The sequence below is a fragment of the Oncorhynchus mykiss genome, chromosome 11 (assembly GCF_057628025.1).
Source record: "Oncorhynchus mykiss isolate SJ-2025 chromosome 11, ASM5762802v1, whole genome shotgun sequence".
Classification (NCBI taxonomy): Eukaryota; Metazoa; Chordata; class Actinopteri; order Salmoniformes; family Salmonidae; genus Oncorhynchus; species Oncorhynchus mykiss.
In genome coordinates this window covers 25,119,603-25,141,952 of record NC_143032.1, presented here as the reverse complement: position 1 = coordinate 25,141,952, position 22,350 = coordinate 25,119,603, and the positions used below count along the sequence as shown (strand labels likewise).

Genomic DNA, 22,350 nt, shown 5'->3' with positions numbered 1-22,350 from the left:
GTAGCCTTCCACAAGCTTCCCACAATAAGTTGGGTGAATTTTGGCCCATTCCTCCTGACAGAGCTGGTGTAACTGAGTCAGGTTTGTAGGCCTCCTTGCTCACACACACTTTTTCAGTTCGGCCCACAAAGTTTCTCTAGGATTGAGGTCAGGGCTTTGTGATGGCCACTCCAATACCTTGACTTTGTTGTACTTAAGCCATTTTGTCACAACTTTGGAAGTATGCTTGTGGTCATTGTCCATTTGGAAGATCCATTTGCGACCAAGCTTTAACTTCCTGACTGATGTCTTGAGATGTTGCTTCACTATATCCACATAATTTCCCTACCTCATGATGCCATCTATTTTGTGATGAGCGCCAGTCCCTCTTGCAGCAAAGCACCCCAACAACATGATGCTGCCACCCCCATGTTTCACTGTTGGGATGGTGTTCTACGGCTTGCAAGCCTCCCCCATTTTCCTCCAAACATAATGATCGTCATTATGGCCAAACAGCTCTATTTTTGCTTCATCAGACCAGAGGACACCAAATTATGTTCATCTCTAGGAGACAGAACGCGTCTCCTTCCTGAGCGGTATGAAGGCTGTGTGATCCCATGGTGTTTATACTTGCGTACTATTGTTTGTACAGATGAACGTTGTACCTTCAGGAAGTCTACAGGACTTAGGACCTGGTACCTTCAGGAGGTCTACAATTATTTTTTGATTTTCCCATGATGTCAAGCAAAGAGGCACTGAGTTTGAAGGTAGGCCTCGAAACATATCCACAGGTACACCTCCAATTGACTCAAATTATGTCAATTAGCCTATCAGAAGCTTCTAAAATCATGACATAATTTTCTGGAATTTCCCAAGCTGTTTAAAGGCACAGTCAACTTAGTGTTAAACTTCTGATCCACTGGAATTGTGATATAGTGAATTATAAATGAAATAATCTGTCTGTAAACAATGGTTGGAAAAATGATTTGCGTCATGCACAAAGTAGATGTCCCTACCGACTTGCCACAACTATAGTTTGTTAACAGGAAATTTGTGAAGTGGTTGAAAAACAAGTTTTTAATGACTCCAACCTAAGTGTATGAAAACATCCAACTTCAACTGTAGTCATATAGGCTGTCATTGTAAATAACAATTTGTTCTTAACTGACTTGCCTAGTTAAATAAAGGTATTTTTTTTTTTATATATATGCAGTATCAGAGAGGATAATGTTGAACAGAAAGTTCACCCACACACTGGTATAATGTTTAATAGACAACGTTCGACCCCAAACTGGGTCTTCGCCGGGACTATGTCCTGTGTAACAATATTTCTCCAGTCAGCCAACCCTATAGGCTTCCCTGTTGGCCCTTGGTTAATCCCAGTCAATCTGACGTGTTGATATGAGATTCTGAGGGTGGTGGCTCCTGGTGAGCCAAGCAGAACCAGTTAAGGTCCTGTCACATATTCAATACAGTAAAAAGCAGTATGCTTCAACACAGTTCAACTCAGGCCAGCAAGGTTGGTTGAGAGAGGGACTCAAATTGGTCACCCACATACACTTTCTCACAGTACAACTTCACACTCAAAATCAGGGTTGTCAAACTCAATTCCTGGATGGCCTTAATAAGGCACGAATTGAAAGGGAATAACAAAAATCAGCAGACACACGGCCCTCCAGGAATTTGAGTTTTGACACCCCTGCTCCAAATCTATGCTCTTCTATGTTGTTTTACTCATCGTCTTTTCAGAAATCAGAGATTGATAGTCAGGAGGATGTCAGTAAGTGAGATTCTGAATTGATGCACACAGATCCATCAGTGCATCTATCCATTTCAACCTTGAATCATTTACCTACGAAACAGGCTGACCCTGGTGAGTGTCTGACCCAGGGGTCGGCAGTCTTTTAGCAGGTCGATTAGAATGCTCCTGGGATCTGTGGAGAGGCAGAGGTGGAGGTCAGCTAGTCTCATCCAAAACACGTCCGCAAGCAGGAATGGAATGTGTGTGTGTGTGTGTGTGTGTGTGTGTGTGTGTGTGTGTGTGTGTGTGTGTGTGTGTGTGTGTGTGTGTGTGTGTGTGTGTGTGTGTGTGTGTGTGTGTGTGTGTGTGTGTGTGAGAGAGAGAAAGTGCGTGTGAAAGTGCATCCGTGCGTGTGCAGGAAGGGAGATGAGCCCTGCAACAGGACAGGCCAAGGTTGGGCTGTTGTAAAAAAAAATATATATAATATATACAGTATATAATAATAATTTTTTTAAAGAACACACACTGTTCATTGCACCAGAAGCTCAACAGCTCAACATTGTGTAGGGAGCTGTGACACATCTAGTACCTGCAAGTTCCTGAATCTGCATACACTTCGAAACAAGATTGGTCAGCCAGTTCTCAACTACTGCATATGTTACTTATCATTGAAACCTCAGGATATCAATCTGAAACTGCCATTATTAAAAGCACCGATTGGTGTACTGCACTCTACTGTTTTGAGATGATTTTGCGATAGTGAGCTTCAGTCATGTGGTTTATCCTATTAATTGCACACATCAGGTGCATAGAGAAAACCAAAGCTGGTTGACCGGTGGCGGTCGGTGCCGTTTATGATGAGGGAGGACAATTTCTTTTCATGAGCATGGCCTTATTTCTTTTACAGCATGTTGGATGACTGTCATTCAAATTCCATTCACCCAGTTCAATGTAACATCGATAGGTTTAGGCTGCTACATAATAAAACATTTTCCACATACCCATCATGAGGTTGCTATAACCTAGCCTATGAATAGAAGTGTACAACGTAAGTGCACACAGGTCGATAGAAACATTTGAGATGACATTTAATAAACCCCTGATCACACATTAACACAGTTCACTTTTATAGCAGCCACGTTGTATTCCTTCTCGCTTCCATGCACTCTCACCTTTTCCCTTCGTTTGTGGACTTCAATGAACAACACATCAGCTGTATGTGACCAGGCGGAAAAAAAACGTTCCAAGCCAAACCATGTCATAAAATACAGCCCGCATCGTTGTCCCCCATATTAGCTAAAGTAACGTCCTAGTCAACATAGCTAATAGAACTAATATGTTAGTAAACTTGCTACAATAATGGAGTAACCTTACAGTGTATAGTCAGTAAACAGTTACACCGGCGGGCCCCGGTGGCAATAAGTTAATAAAACCAAAAGCTTACCTTGACTTGGAAGAGTTCCAGTGTTGTGTTGGATAGTTATAGCCAGCTAGCTAACATAGCATTCCTCTGGTTGAGCCGGCTGTTTGAGTAACTAAACTAATCAGCTCCATTTGCTAGCTACGTAAAGGAAACTGAAAGTGAAATAAAAATGACGAAATCTCTCTCTTGCTTCTTCATTTTTTAAGAAATTAATTTGTTGAAAACTGTTAAACTATTGTCTTTCTCTCTCTTTGAGTCAATTACTCACCACATTGTATGCACTGCAGTGCTAGTTAACTGTAGCTTATGCTTTCAGTACTAGATTAATTATCTGATTTTTTTATTGGTTGAACAACATGTCAGTTCGTGCTGCAAGAGCTCCAATAGGTTGAAGGACGTTCTCCGGAAGTTGTCATAATTACTGTGTAAGTCTATGGAAGGGGATGAGAACCAAGAGCCTCCTAGGGTTTGATTTGAAGTCAATATACCAAGAGGAGGACAGAAGCTAGCTGTCCTCTGACTATACCATGGTGCTACCCTACAGAGTGCTGTTGAGGCTACTGTAGACCTTCATTGCAAACAGTGTGTTTTAATCAATTATTTGGTTACACGTGAATATATTTAGTATAGTTTTATCTAAAAATTATCATTTTTTCAATGTTTTTACTGAGGAGGATGGTCTTCCCCTTCCTCCTCTGAGGAGCCTCCTCTGTGGTTGACGTACAGTAAAATTGGCATTGTAGTAGGTAAAAGTCACTGAGCATAAAGGTGTCAGACAGAATTATGTTGAGGTAGAAAAGGCTTTTCTTTATTCCCAGATGGTATAGCTATAGTGTAGACACAGTGTCTGAATATAAGGGGTTATAGCCAGTGTGTTGTGTGTGAAGACAGGCAGCATGAGACAGAGGGGTGTCTTTACTGATCATTCCCCCTCAGGGGTGGGAGGGAGGCCAGTGTAAATCAAGCAGCCTCAGGGTTACAGAACACATATACTGCTTGCTTCTTTATGAGAGAGAGAGAGATTTTTTTTTACATCTAAATAAGATATTTGGTGCAGTATTTCTCAAGTGAAAAAAATGCATGAAAACTAGTTGCATATCATCGAATGACAACGAACAATCACTGACGAAGGGGCGTGGACTTTGGCTACGTAACTCCGACAAACCTGCCGAACACCACAACAAACAAAAACATCACAAAATGTTGTCATAATATATGAGTGAACTGTCTCGACTGGGAAACATATGGTAAGCTTAAAACAGAAAGGGTAGGAATACACATTATAGACAGAGTCATTTTGGAGTCATCTATGCTAGGTTTAGCTGATGTATACTACAGTTACTGAGCGCTATATTAAGTCCACACACTGACTGAGTGTGAGAGAGATCTCTGCATACACACACTGCAGGCATAATTCCTCTATAATAATGTGAAGTGGGATTTTAGGGCCTCTGAAAATAGTTCTGTCTCTCAGTGCTTCAAAGGGAGGAACGGAAATGAGCACTAACACACCAGTCAGTTAGTGGTTCAGATACAGATATGAGTCAGGTGTGCCGTGCACTTCAAAGTCAAAGAAGCCATGAAGGCAGCACAAATGAAGCCCTCTTCACCAATTCAACCAGTGTGTCTTACTAAGGGCCTCGCTCATCTCCCAGCTATTCAACGCCCGCTGCAGAGTAGCAATGTGAAGGGTACAAACCACGTCAGTCAGCCAGTGTGTTGCCAGTGTATTGTGTAAGTCTCCAAGTACGTAGTTGAATGTATGAGAGACAAACAACAATATGTGAATGGTGAACTTTAATATTTGTGTGTTGCATAAAGCTTCAGGCTGATGTTAGGCTATATATTTCCCTCTATATTTCTGTCCTAATGATTTGGCCACATGCACATGCCTCTATTGATTTGATCATAACTGTTTATGTACAGTAATTCTGAGAGAATGTACACTCCTGACAAATGCAACGGATTGTCCTGACATAAGGCACATTGATTTGGGACTAGAAAACTGTATTGCACTGCACTTAAACAGAGTTTGCACTTTGTCTGAAGTTCATTTTGAGTCGACTTGGAGTTCAGATGGAGACCTATTTGAGTGAAGGTGTGTGTGTGTGTGTGACTTAGGCAACACTGTTGGCCTTAACATACCCCAGGGTCTATGTGATCCATGACACTTGATTCTGACAGAGGACACGCTCTTAGCAGCATTAGGACACGGTGACGGTGACGAGCGTTCCACATCAGTGAAACCGTAAAGAACCATTCGCAGGAGAAATACAACGAAACCCTTTCACCACGTATCCGTGCAAAAAATCCCACAGTTGTATTATTTACAAGGGCACAAAAAATAGCCAAGTAGCTTATGAATAAAGGGGTTGGTCTACTGAGGGTGCTTTGAAACATTTGGGAGGTTTTGCCCTCGTGCTTTTTCATTATTTAAAATTCACATACATGCATACTTAATTTCGCTTCTTCACGTAAATTATCCATCCCCATTTTCAAAGAGCGCCCAGCGTCAGATTACCAAAAACGCGCGCTCCTCCAAACTATTGAATCCTCCTATAACGCCATATCAACTGCATATATATATATATATATATATATATATATATATATATATACTTGCACAACGCAGCGATACAATTGGCAGGAGCCTAGTAGTTTGTATAGACTTGTGAACGTTATGGGTAAAGACATTTAGGCCTACGTGTGCACGCAGTGCCATGGAACGAGAGAAGCGATTTATGATATCATGCTTCTGACCAGATTTTATTTAGAAATATTGTTGTTGGTTTAAAAAGCAGATTGATTGTTTTTCATTTCATTAATTTAAAAACCAAACGTATTGGAAATATTCACCATCCATGGGTGATAATATAAGCTACATGGCTCGAATGCAATGCAATTCCACCTGCTATTTCTGGAGAAGTGAAAACATTACATTTGCGAGCAGTATAACGGTGAGTGGATATTCCCCCTTTCTCTTTGAATGGGCGTAAAACTCTCCATAGTCTTAGTTGCCTTGTCTGTGTTATACGAACTCTATTTAGACATAGCCTATTTAAAACAAGTTTTTTTAATTAGAATTTTATTTTATTAGAATTTCATTAGAACCTTGGTTATTGACTATGTTTGACATGTCCGTTTCCAGTCCGTTTCCAGACTGCAATTTACAGTAGGCCTAGGCAACACTGTAGGCCCCTATATCAGTGCAAATGCTATAGCGTGTTTAACAATGTATTTCCATATTGAAGCAATGCGATTAGAACAATGTGGACTGCATATTTCGCAAATGTGGGGCAGTCTATTTAACAAACTAGCCTATAACGGACTAACATTCCAATTGGAGTTGATGCCAATGCAATACTTAAAGGACCATAAATACACAACTTGAAGCAACCACATTCACCACATGACCAAAAGTATCTGAACACCTGCTCGTTGAACATCTCCTTCCAAAATCATGGGCATTAATATGGAGTTGGTCCCCCCTTTGCTGATATAACAGCTCGCAGTCGCAGTCGACGTTCGAATTCATCCCAAAGATGTTCGATGTATATGTATTTATATTTATATATACAGTATATATACAGTGGCGCAAAAAAGTATTTAGTCAGCCATCAATTGTGCAAGTTCTCCCACTTAAAAAGATGAGAGAGGCCTATAATTTTCATCATAGGTACACTTCAACTATGACAGACAAAATAAGAAGAAAAAAAATCCAGAAAATCACATTGTAGGATTTTTGAATGAATTTATTTGCAAATTATGGTGGAAAATAACTATTTGGTCAATAACAAAAGTTTATCTCAATACTTTGTTATATACCCTTTGTTGGCAATGACAGAGGTCAAACGTTTTCTGTAAGTCTTCACAAGGTTTTCACACACTGTTGCTGGTATTTTGGCCCATTCCTCCATGCAGATCTCCTCTAGAGCAGTGATGTTTTGGGGCTGTTGCTGGGCAACACAGACTTTCAACTCCCTCCAAAGATTTTCTATGGGGTTGAGATCTGGAGACTGGCTAGGCCACTCCAGGACCTTGAAATGCTTCTTACGAAGCCACTCCTTCGTTGCCCGGGCGGTGTGTTTGGGATCATTGTCATGCTGAAAGACCAAGCCACGTTTCATCTTCAATGCCCTTGCTGACGGAAAGAGGTTTTCACTCAAAATCTCACGATACATGGCCCCATTCATTCTTTCCTTTACACGGATCAGTCGTCCTGGTCCCTGTGCAGAAAAACAGCCCCAAAGCATGATGTTTCCACCCCCATGCTTCACAGTAGGTATGGTGTTCTTGCAACATTCTTAGTCCTCCAAACACGACGAGTTGAGTTTTTACCAAAAAGTTATATTTTGGTTTCATCTGACCATATGACATTCTCCCAATCTTCTTCTGGATCATCCAAATGCTCTCTAGCAAACTTCAGACGGGCGTGGACATGTACTGGCTTAAGCAGGGGGACACGTCTGGCACTGCAGGATTTGAGTCCCTGGCGGCGTAGTGTGTTACTGGTAGGCTTTGTTACTTTGGTCCCAGCTTTCTGCAGGTCATTCACTAGGTCCCCCCGTGTGGTTCTGGGATTTTTGCTCACCGTTCTTGTGATCATTTTGACCCTACGGGGTGAGATCTTGCGTGGAACCCCAGATCGAGGGAGATTATCAGCGGTCTTGTATGTCTTCAATTTCCTAATAATTGCTCCCACAGTTGATTCCTTCAAACCAAGCTGCTTACCTATTGCAGATTCAGTCTTCCCAGCCTGGTGCAGGTCTACAATTTTGTTTCTGGTGTCCTTTGACAGCTCTTTGGTCTTGGCCATAGTGGAGTTTGGAGTGTGACTGTTTGAGGTTGTGGACAAGTGTCTTTTATACCGATAACAAGTTCAAACAGGTGCCATTAATACAGGTAACGAGTGGAGAACAGAGGAGACTCTTAAAGAAGAAGTTACAGGTCTGTGAGAGCCAGAAATCTTGCTTGTTGCTAGGTCACCAAATACTTATTTTCCACCATAATTTGCAAATAAATTCATAAAAAAATCCTACAATGTGATTTCATAGTTGAAGTGTACCTATGATGAAAATTACAGGCCTCTCTCATCTTTTTAAGTGGGAGAACTTGCACAATTGGTGGCTGACTAAGTACTTTTTTGCCCCACTGTATGTGTGCATGTATGTGTATGTGTATACATATATTTACTAAACAATATATTGGGGATTGGAAATGATAGACTATCAAGGCTCAGGCTGTTACCCAGATGCAGACACAGGAGTCTGAGTTTATTATAGGTCAAGGGGCATGCAAAAGGTAAGTCAAGGCAGGCAAAGAATCATAATCCAAATCAGAGTCAGGCAGGTATAGGACGGCAGACAGAAAGGGGAAGATGAGGATAAACAAAAACTAAAGCACAGGAAACACGGGAACACACTGGTAAGACTTGATGGGACAAGATGAACTGGCAACAGACAAAGAGAAAACGCAGGTATAAATACACAGGAAAATGGGGGGAGATGGGAGACACCTGGTTGGGGGTAGAGACGAGCACAAAGGCAGGTGAAACAGATCAGGGTGTGACAGCAGACAATCTATTTACAATATTCAAGCTGATCTAACCCCCAATTTTTTTTAAATGAAAAGTGTTCAATGGAGTTGAGTTCAGGGCTCTGTGCAGGCCAGTCAAGTTCTTCCACACTGATCTAGACAAACCATTTCTGTTTGGACCTCGCTTTGTGCACGGGGGCATTGTCATGTTGAATCAGGAAAGGGCCTTCCCCAGACTATTTCCACAAAGTTGGAATCACAGAATCGTCTAGAATGTCATTGTATGCTGTAGTTAAGATTTCCCTTCACTCGAACTAAGGGGCCAAGCCCGAACCAAGAGCAACAGCCCCAGACCAGTATTCCTTCTTCAACTAACTTTAGAGTTGGCACTATGCATTGGAGCAGGTAGCGTTCTCCTGGCATCCGCCAAAACCCCGATTTGTCTGTCTGACTGCCAGATGGAGAAGCGTGATTCATCACTCCAGAGAATGTGTTTCCACTACTCCAGAGTCAAATGGCGGCAAATTGTACACCACTCCAGCCGACGCTTGGCATTGGCACATGGTGATCTTAGGCTTGTGTACGGCTGGTCGGCCAATGAAAGACATTTTATGAAGCTCCCGACGAACAGTTCTCATGACAGACGTTTCTTCCAGAGGCAGTTTGGAACTTGGTAGTGCAACCGAGAAGAGACTATTTTTACGCGCTACACACTTTAGCAATCGGCGGTCCCATTCTGTGAGCTTGTGTGGCCTACCACTTCGCGGCTGAGCCGTTGATGCTCCTAGACATTTCCACTTCACAATAACATCACTTACAGTTGACCAGGGCAGTTCTATCAGGGCAGATATTTGATTAAGTGACTTGTTGTAAAGGTGGCATCCTATGACTGTGCCACGTTGAAAGTCACTGAACTCTTCAGCACGGGCCATTCTACTGCCAAAGTTTGTCTATGGAGATTGCATGGCAATGTGCTTGATTTTATACATCTTTCAGCAACGGGTTGTGGCTGAAATGGCCAAATCCACTAATACTTTTGTAGTGTATTTAGCCAGGAAGCATGTTCTGATTGGCAGGAGAGGGGCCAAGCCTCGACACACCCACAACTAGTTTATTCATCAAAACACGGCCCTTTCGAGACCACCACCAGCAACTGCGCCTATAATTGTGGTTTTGAAAATAGCTCAAATATTTCTGCCTCACCCCCAAACCTATAGTGCTACTGTAACAGTATAACTTTAGACCATTCCCTCGCCCATACCCGGGCGTGAACCAGGGACCCTCTGCACACATCAACTACAGTCACCCACGAAGCATCGTTACCCATCGCTCCACAAAAGCCGCGGCCCTTGCAGAGCAAGGGGAACCACTACTTTAAGGTCTCAGAGCAAGTGACGTCACCGATTGAAACGCTATTTAGCGCGCACCACCGCTAACTAGCTAGCCGTTTCACATCCGTTACACTACCACCAGCGCTTAGATTCACCATTGCGTTAGGTTTGTTAAAATAGATCCCCTAGAGGAGAACTCTTATTCTAATGACCATGTGCAGTCACCACTCTACTCTCCTCATCTGTGACTAGTGTAATGTATTCACGGGTACGCTTTTAGCATTCTTCTTTAGCAATTTGTCATTAATGTCTACAGTACTCCTTCAAAAAGGTTTGCTTTTCACCCTCCAATATACTTTGGACCAGTTTGAACCACTTAGCCAACCACAAAAGGAAGAAGCACCTTTCCCTTCCTCCATTTAAATGAATGTTAAAAATGCATTTTACATGTAGACATACAATAACAAAAGACACCCTGCTCTCTGGGATGCTTCCCCTAATGCAGCTGATATTGCCAAGCCTAATCCCCGTTGCTACATTAATGTACTTCTCAGGGACGTGCGAAGTGGCTGTCCTTTGATAAATGCATCTGGTTTGGTTCAAAGAAAAAGATAGATTTCTGTACTAGTGCCAATGCCATTTACATTCCACATCAACAGCACTAGTACATCCCAGGCCCGTTAAATTTATTTTTGTAGTTTAGAATGCCTAGGGAAAAATCACAAAGAAAGAATCACATCGTCCCGACCAGCACAGGTTTGTATTTGACATTTTCCTCTCTTCCTTATGGTAGAATGCTCTACACAGGTTAGCACACACACACACACACACACACACACACAAACACACACACACACACACACACACACACACACACACACACACACACAGGCAAGAGCAGTGCTACACCATAGTAGTAAATACTACCAGCCCTGTGCTTAATTTCTGAGTCTGAATGGATCAACATCAAACAGTTCTTTAATTGACTCTGAATCACACTTAGTGTGGAGCATAGGATTGGAAATGGGATATCATGAGCTGTCAGTTCATATTTATCGCAATTTCTAGCGGCAGGATTGTGTGAAATATAGAGGGCAGTCAGTGCCTGAATGGAGGGAAATACACCATAGTGTTAGTTTACATCCTAAATGCCATTTGCCGATACAGTGCACTACTTTTGACCAGGGTCCATAGGGTTTTGGTGAAAATAGTGCACTATATAGGGAATAGAGTTCCATTTGGGATGCAGCGTTAGTTAGCCCCCCCCCCCTCACACTCAAACATCTCTCGTTCTCCATATTGTGAAATGTGGTGCCAGTTGGTATTTGTTTCTTGTTTACCCGTGACGTTAATTTTTGGTGAGAAGTCACATGACTACAGACACATGAGAAGAGTGTAGCTTATTCCCTTTCCGTTGTATTCCAGTAACCATAATGTCTCCTAAATACTTATTGTTGTCTTGCGCAGTGGGAAGAATTAAAACATAGTAACATAATTCAAACACCGCTGATGATTAATGGGGAAATTATGTCTGCTTTAAATCAGGGACACATTTCATCATTTTTTTCATCTTTCCTCCGTTCATTTCCATCAGTCAGATGGGCTGCTCCTGTAAGTGTGTCCTGAGTGGCCGCGCATCTGAAACTTATGACTAGCCAAGTCTTCAAACATCACGCCGCGACGCAACCAAAGCATGGCAGAATGACAGATAGTCCTTTCAATATATAGTGACAAACAAATTAGTGCAAAGATGTTTCCTCGCTGCATACCAGATGTGTTGGGCGCTGTCGTATGGAACAGGCGATGAAAAAGTGTCCGTGTCCCATCTGTGCTTCCCGGGACCATCGGTGCAGCAATTTCTGCTGAACAAAGTAGTGTAAACACAGAGCCTGATTATAGGTGTCCTAATGGCCGCATAAAGATGGCGTCGCCGTAAATCAGACAGCCAGGTTCATTTTGTTCATGAGGCTCCCCTAGGCAGAAAGAGAAAGAGATGGACAGGTGGAGGAATAGATGGATAGAGTGGGAGAGAGATGGAGGGATGGAAAAAAGGATGGATATATGTAAAGTATATCCAGACTCGCACACAAGTTCTGTCATGGAAATGTTGCAGTCTGGTTTTTCACCTTTTACTCCATCTCACTCATCCTCCTTTCGTAAATGAATACTCAGGCTGTGGTGTTGCTCTCTCTAGAGTCCCTGCGGGTCTGGATTACACACTGTGCTCATGGAAGTTTTACATGCAGAGGCCAATTAATCCCTAACTTTACACCTGCTGAATGGTAGCCCAACACTCTGAGATTGGAAGGCGAATGGAGCGCCATAGTGGTCTGTCTGGTCATGCCCTGATGGATAGTAATGGGGCGGAGTGTAACGGTTTTCTGTATGTGAAGAAGAGTCGGACCAAAATGCGGCGTGTCTATTGCGATCCATGTTTAATGAAGAAACACACTAAACACAAACACTACCAAAACAATAAACGTAACGAAAACCGAAACAGCCTATACTTGTGTAAACTAACACAGAACAAGGACATCAGGACACTAAGGACAATCACCCACCAAAACCCAACACCAAACAGGCTACCTAAATATGGTTCCCAATCAGAGACAATGACGAACACCTGCCTCTGATTGAGAACCATATCAGGCCAAACATAGAACTAGACATGAAACATAGAATACCCACTCAGCTCACACCCTGACCAACCAAAACATAGAAATATACAAAGTAAACTATGGTCAGGGTGTGACAGTACCCCCCCCCCCCCCCAAGGTGCGGACTCCGGCCGCAAAACCTGAACCTATAGGGGAGGGTCTGGGTGGGCATCTGTCCGCGGTGGCGGCTCTGGTGCTGGACGTGGCCCCCACTTCACCTTAGTCTTCCCCCACCTTATCCTCTTCCGTGGCCTCCTCACCATGGCAACTCTTCTCAATGGACAGAGGGGCGGCAGCTCGGGACAGAGGGGCGGAAGCTCTGGACAGAGGGGCGGCAGCTCCTGGCTGACTGGCGACCCCTGGTCGACTGGCAGATCTGGAAGAGTCTGGTCGACTGGCAGATCTGGAAGAGTCTGGTCGACTGGCAGATCTGGAAGAGTCTGGTCGACTGGCAGATCTGGAAGAGTCTGGTCGACTGGCAGATCTGGTCGACTGGCAGATCTGGAAGTGTCTGGTCGACTGGCAGTTCTGGCTGCTCCATGCTGACTGGCAACTCTGGCTGCTCCATGCTGACTGGCTGCTCCATGCTGACTGGCAGCTCTGGCTGCTCCATGCTGACTGGCAACTCTGGCTGCTCCATGCAGACTGGCGGCTCCATGCTGACTGGCAGCTCTGGCTGCTCCATGCTGACTGGCTGCTCCATGCTGACTGGCTGCTCCATGCTGACTGGATGCTCCATGCTGACTGGCTGCTCCATGCTGACTGGCTGCTCTGGCTGCTCCATGCTGACTGGCTGCTCTGGCTGCTCCATGCTGACTGGCGGCCCTGGCTGCTCCATGCTGACTGGCGGCCCTGGCTGCTCCATGCTGACTGGCGGCCCTGGCTGCTCCATGCTGACTGGCGTCCCTGGCTGCTCCATGCTGACTGGCGGCCCTGGCGGCTCCTTGCAGACTGGCGGCTCCTTGCAGACTGGCTGCTCTGGCGGCTCCTTGCAGACTGGCAGCTCTGGCGGCTCCTTGCAGACTGGCAGCTCTGGCGGCTCCTTGCAGACTGGCAGCTCTGGCGGCTCCTTGCAGACTGGCAGCTCTGGCGGCTCCTTGCAGACTGGCAGCTCTGGCGGCTCCTTGCAGACTGGCAGCTCTGGCAGCTCCTTGCAGACTGGCAGCTCTGGCGGCTCCTTGCAGACTGGCAGCTCTGGCGGCTCCTTGCAGACTGGCAGCTCTGGCGGCTCCTTGCAGACTGGCAGCTCTGGCGGCTCCTTGCAGACTGGCAGCTCTGGCGGCTCCTTGCAGACTGGCAGCTCTGGCAGCTCTGGCGGCCCCTTGCAGACTGGCAGCTCTGGCGGCTCCTTGCAGACTGGCAGCTCTGGCGGCTCCTTGCAGACTGGCAGCTCTGGCGGCTCCTTGCAGACTGGCAGCTCTGGCGGCTCCCTGCAGACTGGCAGCTCCCTGCAGACTGGCAGCTTTGGCGGCATCCTGCAGACTGGCAGCTTTGGCGGCATCCTGCAGACTGGCAGCTTTGGCGGCATCCTGCAGACTGGCAGCTCTGGCAGCTCTATGCAGACTGGCAGCTCCATGCAGACTGGCAGCTCCCTACAGACTGGCAGCTCCCTGCAGACTGGCAGCTCCCTGCAGACTGGCAGCTCCTTGCAGACTGGCAGCTCCTTGCAGACTGGCAGTTCTGAACAGGCGGGAGACTCCGGCAGCGCTGTAGAGGAGGAAAGCTCCGGCAGCGCTGGACAGGCGGGAGACTCCGACAGCGCTGGAGAGGAGGAAAGCTCCGGCAGCGCTGGACAGGCGAGGCGCACTGTAGGCCTGATGCGTGGTGCTGGCACTGGTGGTACTGGGCCGAGGACACGCACAGGAAGCCTGGTGCGGGGAGCTGCTACCGGAGTCCATTTCTCCAAGTAATGCAGCCTCTCCCACTGCTGCTGCTGCTCTTGCCTCTGTTCCTTCTCCTGCTGCTGCTGCCTGTTGACACGCCGCTTGGTCCAGTTGTGGTGGGTGATTCTGTAACGGTTTTCTGTATGTGAAGAAGAGTCGGACCAAAATGCGGCGTGTCTATTGCGATCCACACAAACACTACCAAAACAATAAACGTAACGAAAACAGCCTATACTTGTGTAAACTAACACAGAACAAGGACATCAGGACACTAAGGACAATCACCCACAAAACCCAACACCAAACAGGCTACCTAAATATGGTTCCCAATCAGAGACAATGACGAACACCTGCCTCTGATTGAGAACCATATCAGGCCAAACATAGAACTAGACAAACTAGACATGAAACATAGAATACCCACTCAGCTCACACCCTGACCAACCAAAACATAGAAATATACAAAGTAAACTATGGTCAGGGTGTGACACGGAGAGGATAGACGGGTGGATGGACAGGCAGACAGGCAGACACGCAGACAGATCCTTGCGGAATGCAAAACTCTTTCCAGTGCAAGACGTAATCACAGACCTGGCAGCATCGTTTCATTACACTCCAGACTTATCTGCGCCTCTGTCACTGTACCTTGTAAATACATATGAGAAGTTTGTTATCGGATTATTAAGGCAACAGACCCCGAGGGAGGCAGCACATCAAATCTTTGTCTGTCTGTCTGCGTGTCTAGTCTTTATCATGTTTGTTAATTAGTCTCCCTCATGGATGACGGCCTGACTGACATTAATATTCTGTTAAAGAGGAAAAAGACGACTGTGCATTAAATCCCCTGTTTATCAGGTAGTAATCATCATCCGTGAACACTATCAGACATAACGGAGAAGAAAAGAGATGAACACTTTTAATTGGGTGAGGTTATTTGTGTAGGAACAGGAATTCAAGTGCATTGTGGGTCCACGTTGGGAATCTGTCGGTTTCTCTTTTCCTATCTACCCTGAATTCGTCTTGTAGAAGTCCTATTCCCTTTCTGGTACCATTTCACAAAGTGAGTGTGCAATTTTATCCCTGAAAGCACTGAAGGTTGAAGACAAGGACATCCACCACTATCTACATTAGGTGCAAATGCAGAAATCATGCAATGCCAGGTTTATTTATTGAATGCATTAGGCCCAAAAGCCTTTTGTCCCGTGCAGTATCCGAGCTCTAACATTGAAAAGCTTTTATGATGCAAAGAAGGAAGTCATATCTCTCGTGTTACAGTGTTTCTGTAAAGAACCAGTAGCGCTCTTCGGTGAGGTGAGTGCTTTAAGAAGAGAGGTAGGTGTGTGTTATGTTATGGGGTGTGTTTGACAGGAAACCTGCTCAGTTTAATAGGTCCGGCTACCATAGCATCAGCACAGACACTGGAGCAGGCCCTTCAATGATACTCATCCACATCAAGCCCCTTTTTGAGACTGTGTGAGAGTGAGTGGGTGCTATGTATCTCTCTGTCTAAAAGCCATAATGGAAGAAGAAGTGTTATTGAATTTTTCCTCTCCTCACTATCAATGATTCATTGACACTGTTTTTTTCCTCTGCATTTCCCTGCGTAGTCACAATGGTGTGTAATAACGAGTGCCCACTTCAGTTCAGTTCAAGCACAGCTTTGATATCTTCTCAATGCCCTCGTGGCTTTGCATTGCTATGCTGGCCTCACATTCCTCCTCTATAATAAAAATACGTTGGATTCAAGAGCCTTTCCATCGATGTGCAGTATTGTTTTTGTAAATATGTTTCTTTTCAGAGCCTGACTGTATCAGTTTCAAGATTTGAAGATTATATGGCCTTGCCTTCCTTCTCTGAGTTTTGCCCAAATGTGAATGAGCATGAAGATGATACGATTAAACTAATTCAATCAAGCATCATGCCATACGATTGGTTAACTGGATGGTCCAAACACTGGAATAAACTGGGCATGGCTTGGGCATGGCTAGAGCTTGGCTTGGGTTGTTGCTCGGGCTGCGGAATGGGGGGTTGGACTGGGGCAAGACTGGGCCTGGGGCTATGCAGCTGGCACTGGGGGGGCTGGTGCTAGGGGTTGGTGCTAGGCCTGGTGGTGTTGGGGTAGAAAGCTAGGTCTGGCTGTGGGCTGTGTCTTTGGGTTGGGTTGTCTCCTAAAGTCCTGTCCTTGGCATGGTCCAGGAGAACACATGTAAAGCAGATGGCCTGGCTCCTCTGTCTTCTGTGGCACTAATCAGGTGCTAAATATCCATCCGACTGCTACCCAAAACACTGACACACACACACACACACACACACACAAAGACACATACACACACGCACACCCCAATCACTCAGTCCTTGGATGACATACTGTTATTCCCACCTTGCCTGTCAATATGTCTGCATAATCCTTTAATGAATCCTATAATGTTTGGCACAGCCTATCATGACAGTTTATGACAGCACTTGAGATTGTTGGTATGAACTGAAGCACTGTACAAACAAATGTAGAAAGGCATTGGGTGAAGAGGTATAAAGTTAAAGGTTAAATTAACACAAAAAAAAACGATTAAAACAAAGAAATAAGTGTATATCCCAAATGGCACCCTATTCACTTTATAGTGCACTACCTTTGACCATAGCCCTATTGGTCCTGCTCAAATGTAGTGCACTAATTAGGGAATAGGGTGCTATTTCGACCAACCTGGGACCTAGCTCCAATACAGCAGTTAAATGCAGTCATGAATCTTGGCTGTAAAAGATATGTGTTGGTTTTTATGTAAGCCAGTGGATTTATGTGTGTACACACTGACTGGAGAGTAATTTACTCACATGCACTGGCACACACACACAAGCACGCACACACACACACACACACACACACACACACACAAGCTGTTTATTTATGCAGCTAGTGATCAGCTGCTTAGCGATCAGCTGAGCCATCGGACAGAAATCAGATTTTAAGTGTGGCCGGCAGCTCACTGAGACAATGCAGCCTCTCTCATTTACCAGTTCAGAGCTGTTTAATCTGTGGCCCGCGAGACAGACAGAGATGGAGAGGGGTGGGTTGGGGTGGAGGGGGAGAAAGCCAGTCAATGATTTCCCTCAGTGCCTATTTCTAATGTCTCCCGTCGCTCATCTGACCCATCCGTTATGTGGAAGGAACCACAGGGAAATGTGATTGGCTCATTACCCTCCCTCTGCACTGAACCAGGAAAAGAAAGGATAAAGTAGACAGGGCCCTTATCATCTGCTCAATGTGAATTTGCATACACACACACACATGCATGCATGCATAAACACACACTTCACCTGCCAAACTTGGCAAACCTGGTTTTAATAAGAGCGGTATTATACAACAGGCAAATCCCTATTTTACAGGGTATAGGTTGTTCTCTTCACAATCCCCAGTGCCAAAATCCATCTCTATCAGAACCTCTGTCCTTACTGTATGTATGATTGACTTAATATCTTATCAGTTTACCTGAGCAACGCCTACAGTATGTTAAAAGTATGCTTCTTTACTACTGTGCCATACCTAACTAGATCTAAGATCTGAGACCAACATTTACTGTAAACCTGTCCTGAATGAGTTCTCTTTGTTAGTCATCGGGCTGATGATGTCATACATATCAGTGGGTTGGCTCTGTCTCTCTCTAGCCCCTCACAGCCCAGTGAACGTCAACACTTGGCAGAGGGTTGTTGAGTTGAGTGGGTGGTGCAGAACCTAAGGCACAACACGATGATAAAAAAATACATTAAAGGCTTCTGAGACCCACGTGGAAACTTATGTGCATGTGGTAATTGCCCTCCTCATATTTTGCGCTGTGTTTTACACTTTGTGTGGACGTTTGTCTTTTAAGGTTTCCCGGTCAGAAGACATGTCTTCAGAAACGCTTCAACAGCTACAGTGTTAGATGGTGTGTTTGCTAATTTAGCAAACACTATGAACCCGGCCATGTCAGGATCTAACGTTTGAGAGAAAACACTGCAACGACAATAATTACGTAGGTAGAAACAAGTTGCCCTCTAGAGACATAGCTAACAGCATATAGATTGATTTATGTAGAAACTAGTCAGTGTGTGCCGAGACCTTCTGCTGCTGTTTTCACTAATGGACAGACCGACTAACAGCTGCATTTTGCTGGTGTTAGATATACTGTAATTAGGTCACAATGCAGAGTGGTATATTGTAATTTCACCCCACTGGGACACGGCTGATCTGTCCACAGCTCTTAGAGAGCAGCCGTGTGTGTCATTGTGAATCATCAAACCCTTCAGTATTGTTCAACGGGGAGGGAGGGAGGGAGGGAGGGAGCGAAGGAGTTCAAGCAATGGATTGGGAAACAGTGGTCTGGTGTAATTAAAGGGGATGGGTACAGTAATATGTGGGCTGCTGTGCCATCCCTTTAAATACAATGGATTCAGGTAGTCTCCCTAGAGGTCCCCCTGGTGTTCCTGCCTCCAGGTGTGCGTGTTGTTTACAGTGTAACACCCTATTAGAGTCCATCACCGCTGGGTCTGGTGCTTTTAGCCCAGGCTGAACATACATCGACAGGCCAGTCAAACCCCTTTAATTAGAAACCACTTCCTCACTTCCCCCAACACCTAATATCTCTTAATGATCAATAGTTTGAGCACTGCTCTCTAAGCAGAAAGAGGAGGAGGAGGAGAAATGGACTGAGAAAGACAGGATAGACCAGCCGTACTCCATGTGTAGAGTGTGTAGGAAGAGTGTGTTTACGTGTCGGTGTATCAGTAACACTGTTTCATTCCACAGTAGCACTCATGGTGTGTTTGTCTGTCTCTTTCCTCTCTGTTCACAGAGAAAGTCAGCATGCTCTCTGCATTGATCGCTCCCTTCAAGTACATGAGCCCTGGGACCACCAGCACAGAGGATGAGGACACTTTAAGTAAGTCACACCACTCAGTATATTCCTCCCAACATGCTGGATGCACAGCCACTGATGATATGATAGCCTATGATATACTGTACTCATCCCAAGGAGAAATTTGTCTTGGACAAATTACACTACTGCTTCCACATACTGTAAATACACTGTACTGTAGACCAGATATAAAAGTGATCTATCTGTACATTTTCTGGTTTTGAAACAAAAATTTGTGAACATTTTTCAGAAATGCAATATGCTTCTTTGTCCCTGCAACTAGGTTTGAAGAGCAGAGCATGATAGCACAGCTGCTCCAACTTTGTCCTCGTAGAGAATAGAAGTCTGAAATAAGAGCGATAGCTTTTCTCTTTCACCCCCCCCCCCCATATGTCTGTAACTTTCAATGCAATACAATCCCCCCATTACAAAAGAGATTGCTGCTTTGCATTAGGTACAGTAACAAATACTCTCCCACTTAAACCTCAGAGTCACAGAACCAATTTTGCAGCAGATTACAGAATGATTTGGCAGATAATACCCCATTTGAGGGGATTTGGATTTGAATTTTAGAACACTTAAATAAGATAGCCTCCCTCGCTATGAACTTTGGGGACTGTCGACTGGGGGACGCTGGTAGATCTGTTCATTACCCTTTCATTGTGTATCAAGTGGCTAAATCTGCCCCAAGAGCGTTGCTTTCTGAATCTCATTCTATTGCACACTGAAATATAGTGAATATGGAGCGCCACACAGTTATGTCTGCATTTATTACTTACTTTTATTCTAAACAATGGTTTTATTGCTCTAAATTGTTTTGTTTCCTTTTCTTGTCGTTGTCAGGCACCAGTAGCACTGAGGTCAAAGAGAACCGAAATATTGGTAACCTAGAGGACTGCTGTTCTATTGTCCCCGGCGACCGCCAATCACTGTTCAGATCGGACACATCTAGAGGTGGGACTTCCGGTCTGAAGAGGAAGCGGCCGTTGGAGGAGGACAATAACGGACACCTGTGCAAACTCCGTCTGATCTACAAGAAACTGTTGTGGTCGGACTCACCAAAGAATGCCCTGGTGCAGCTGAATGAGCTGAGGCCAGGCCTCCAGTACCGCATGGTATCGCAGACCGGCCCGGTCCACGCACCCCTGTTCTCAATCGCCGTAGAGGTGAATGGCCTCACCTTTGAGGGCACGGGCCCCACCAAGAAGAAAGCTAAGATGAGGGCGGCCGAGCTGGCCCTCAAGTCCTTCATTCAGTTCCCCAACGCTCCTCAGGCTCACCTGGCCATGGGTAACCATGGCAACCCCTCTGCAGACTTTACCTCGGACCAGGCCGCAGACTTCCCAGACACTCTGTTCAAGGAGTTTGAGCCGTCGTCATGTGGTGGTGTAGTCGGCGACAGCTTCTCCCTCTACCGGTCGGCGTCGGAGAAGAGCGAGCTGCGCCTCTCCAGCGCCCTCCGACACGGCCGATTACTTCGCCACACGTTGGACCTAATGGTGCAGGCCAAGCAGCGGCTGGCAGGGGTCCCTGTTACCATCCCCACCGAGGCCCCCAAAACCCCTGTGGTGCTGCTCAACGAGCTGCGTCCAGGCCTGAGGTACGTGTGCCTGTCCGAGAGGACAGAGGGGCGGCGGGCGCGGAGCTTCATCATGGCAGTCCGCGTGGACGGGAGGATATTCGAGGGCTCTGGACGCAGCAAGAAGCTGGCCAAGACCCAGGCGGCCCAATGCGCTTTGCAGGCCCTCTTCAACATCAGGCTGGCTCCTGAGGGGAGAGGAGGCCTTAAACCCAGCAGGAATAGATGCCCTCATTTGCCCCAGGTGAGTAGCTTGGCTTTTGGTTAGGACATCTGGCAGCTTCTTCTTTCCCATACAGGGTCCTGTAATAACCAAAGCAGCAGGAACACAGCAGAAACACTATTGCCATCCAACAAGTAATTAAGAGGGAGGAGATATGGGTAAGGATGAGCTGACAGGGGGGTGAAGGGAGGGAGGAGAGGGAGGAGGGATGATGATAAGGGAGATTTGTAAGCATGCTGACTTATCGTTTACTTTGGACGGGAAGTGTGACGACAGTGGCGTATCTAGTGGAAACATGCAAATGGTGTGTGTACGTTGGAAGGCTCAGGCTGCGGGTAAACAAAATCTGCTCAGTGATCTATTCAAACGGAAAGGGATGTAAATGAAGCAAATTATTGGCCTTGTGCCTCCGACACAAGAGAAAACTGAACGGCTCCCAAAATGAGCTTTTCTATTTTGCGTGTGTGTGTTTCCAGAGCTATAATTGGTAGAGTATTGTAATTTTGCACAATCTCTTGTTTCCCCAGGTGTAGCATCTACAAACATTAATTCAATCTCTTGCCCAAAGGAGATCGAAAAGCAAAGAGCAAATCGACAAACAAACCACTGACCCAATCCCGTGCTCATTTACTCAAATATGTAAATAGCAATCAGACCAGGCAAACACGTTTTGAGGAACTTTTCCATTTTAGACCCCAAAGTCATTCAGGGCTGGATTCTGTGGTTGGACATTTTAACCTTCAATTCAGCATTTAAGGTTGTGTGCAAAATGTCACCCTATTCTCTAGATAGTGCACAGGCCCTCAACAGAAGTTGTGCACAATATAGAGAATATGATGCTATTTGGGACATGAACAAAATATATCGAAGGTAACACTACCAGGGAAACATTTTTCTAGCTAATTCAATCATCAGCTGCGAATGTTATTTTCACTTTAGACATGTTTATAATCGCACAAATCTAGGTATCTAGGCAACCTAGGCCAACAGTATCATTCATTTTGTTGTAGGCTCTAATAAGGAACAATATTTATTCTATACATTTAAGACAAATAGTTGATACATTGTTCATCAATGTCAAAAAATACACAGATACCTGTAGCTATGCGT

The 22,350-nt window shown here is 45.3% G+C and overlaps 1 protein-coding gene across 1 annotated transcript in view; it reads left to right on the top strand.

Moving 5' to 3' along the window:
• The window catches only part of adarb2 (adenosine deaminase RNA specific B2 (inactive)), a 196,192-nt gene that overhangs the window by 114,253 nt on the left and 59,589 nt on the right, over positions 1–22,350 (top strand). The window contains exons 2-3 of the mRNA XM_021620584.3: positions 19,376–19,462; positions 20,282–21,261. Coding sequence (XP_021476259.3) covers positions 19,376–19,462; positions 20,282–21,261 — 1,067 coding nt within the window. The remainder of the gene's footprint in view (positions 1–19,375; positions 19,463–20,281; positions 21,262–22,350) is intronic.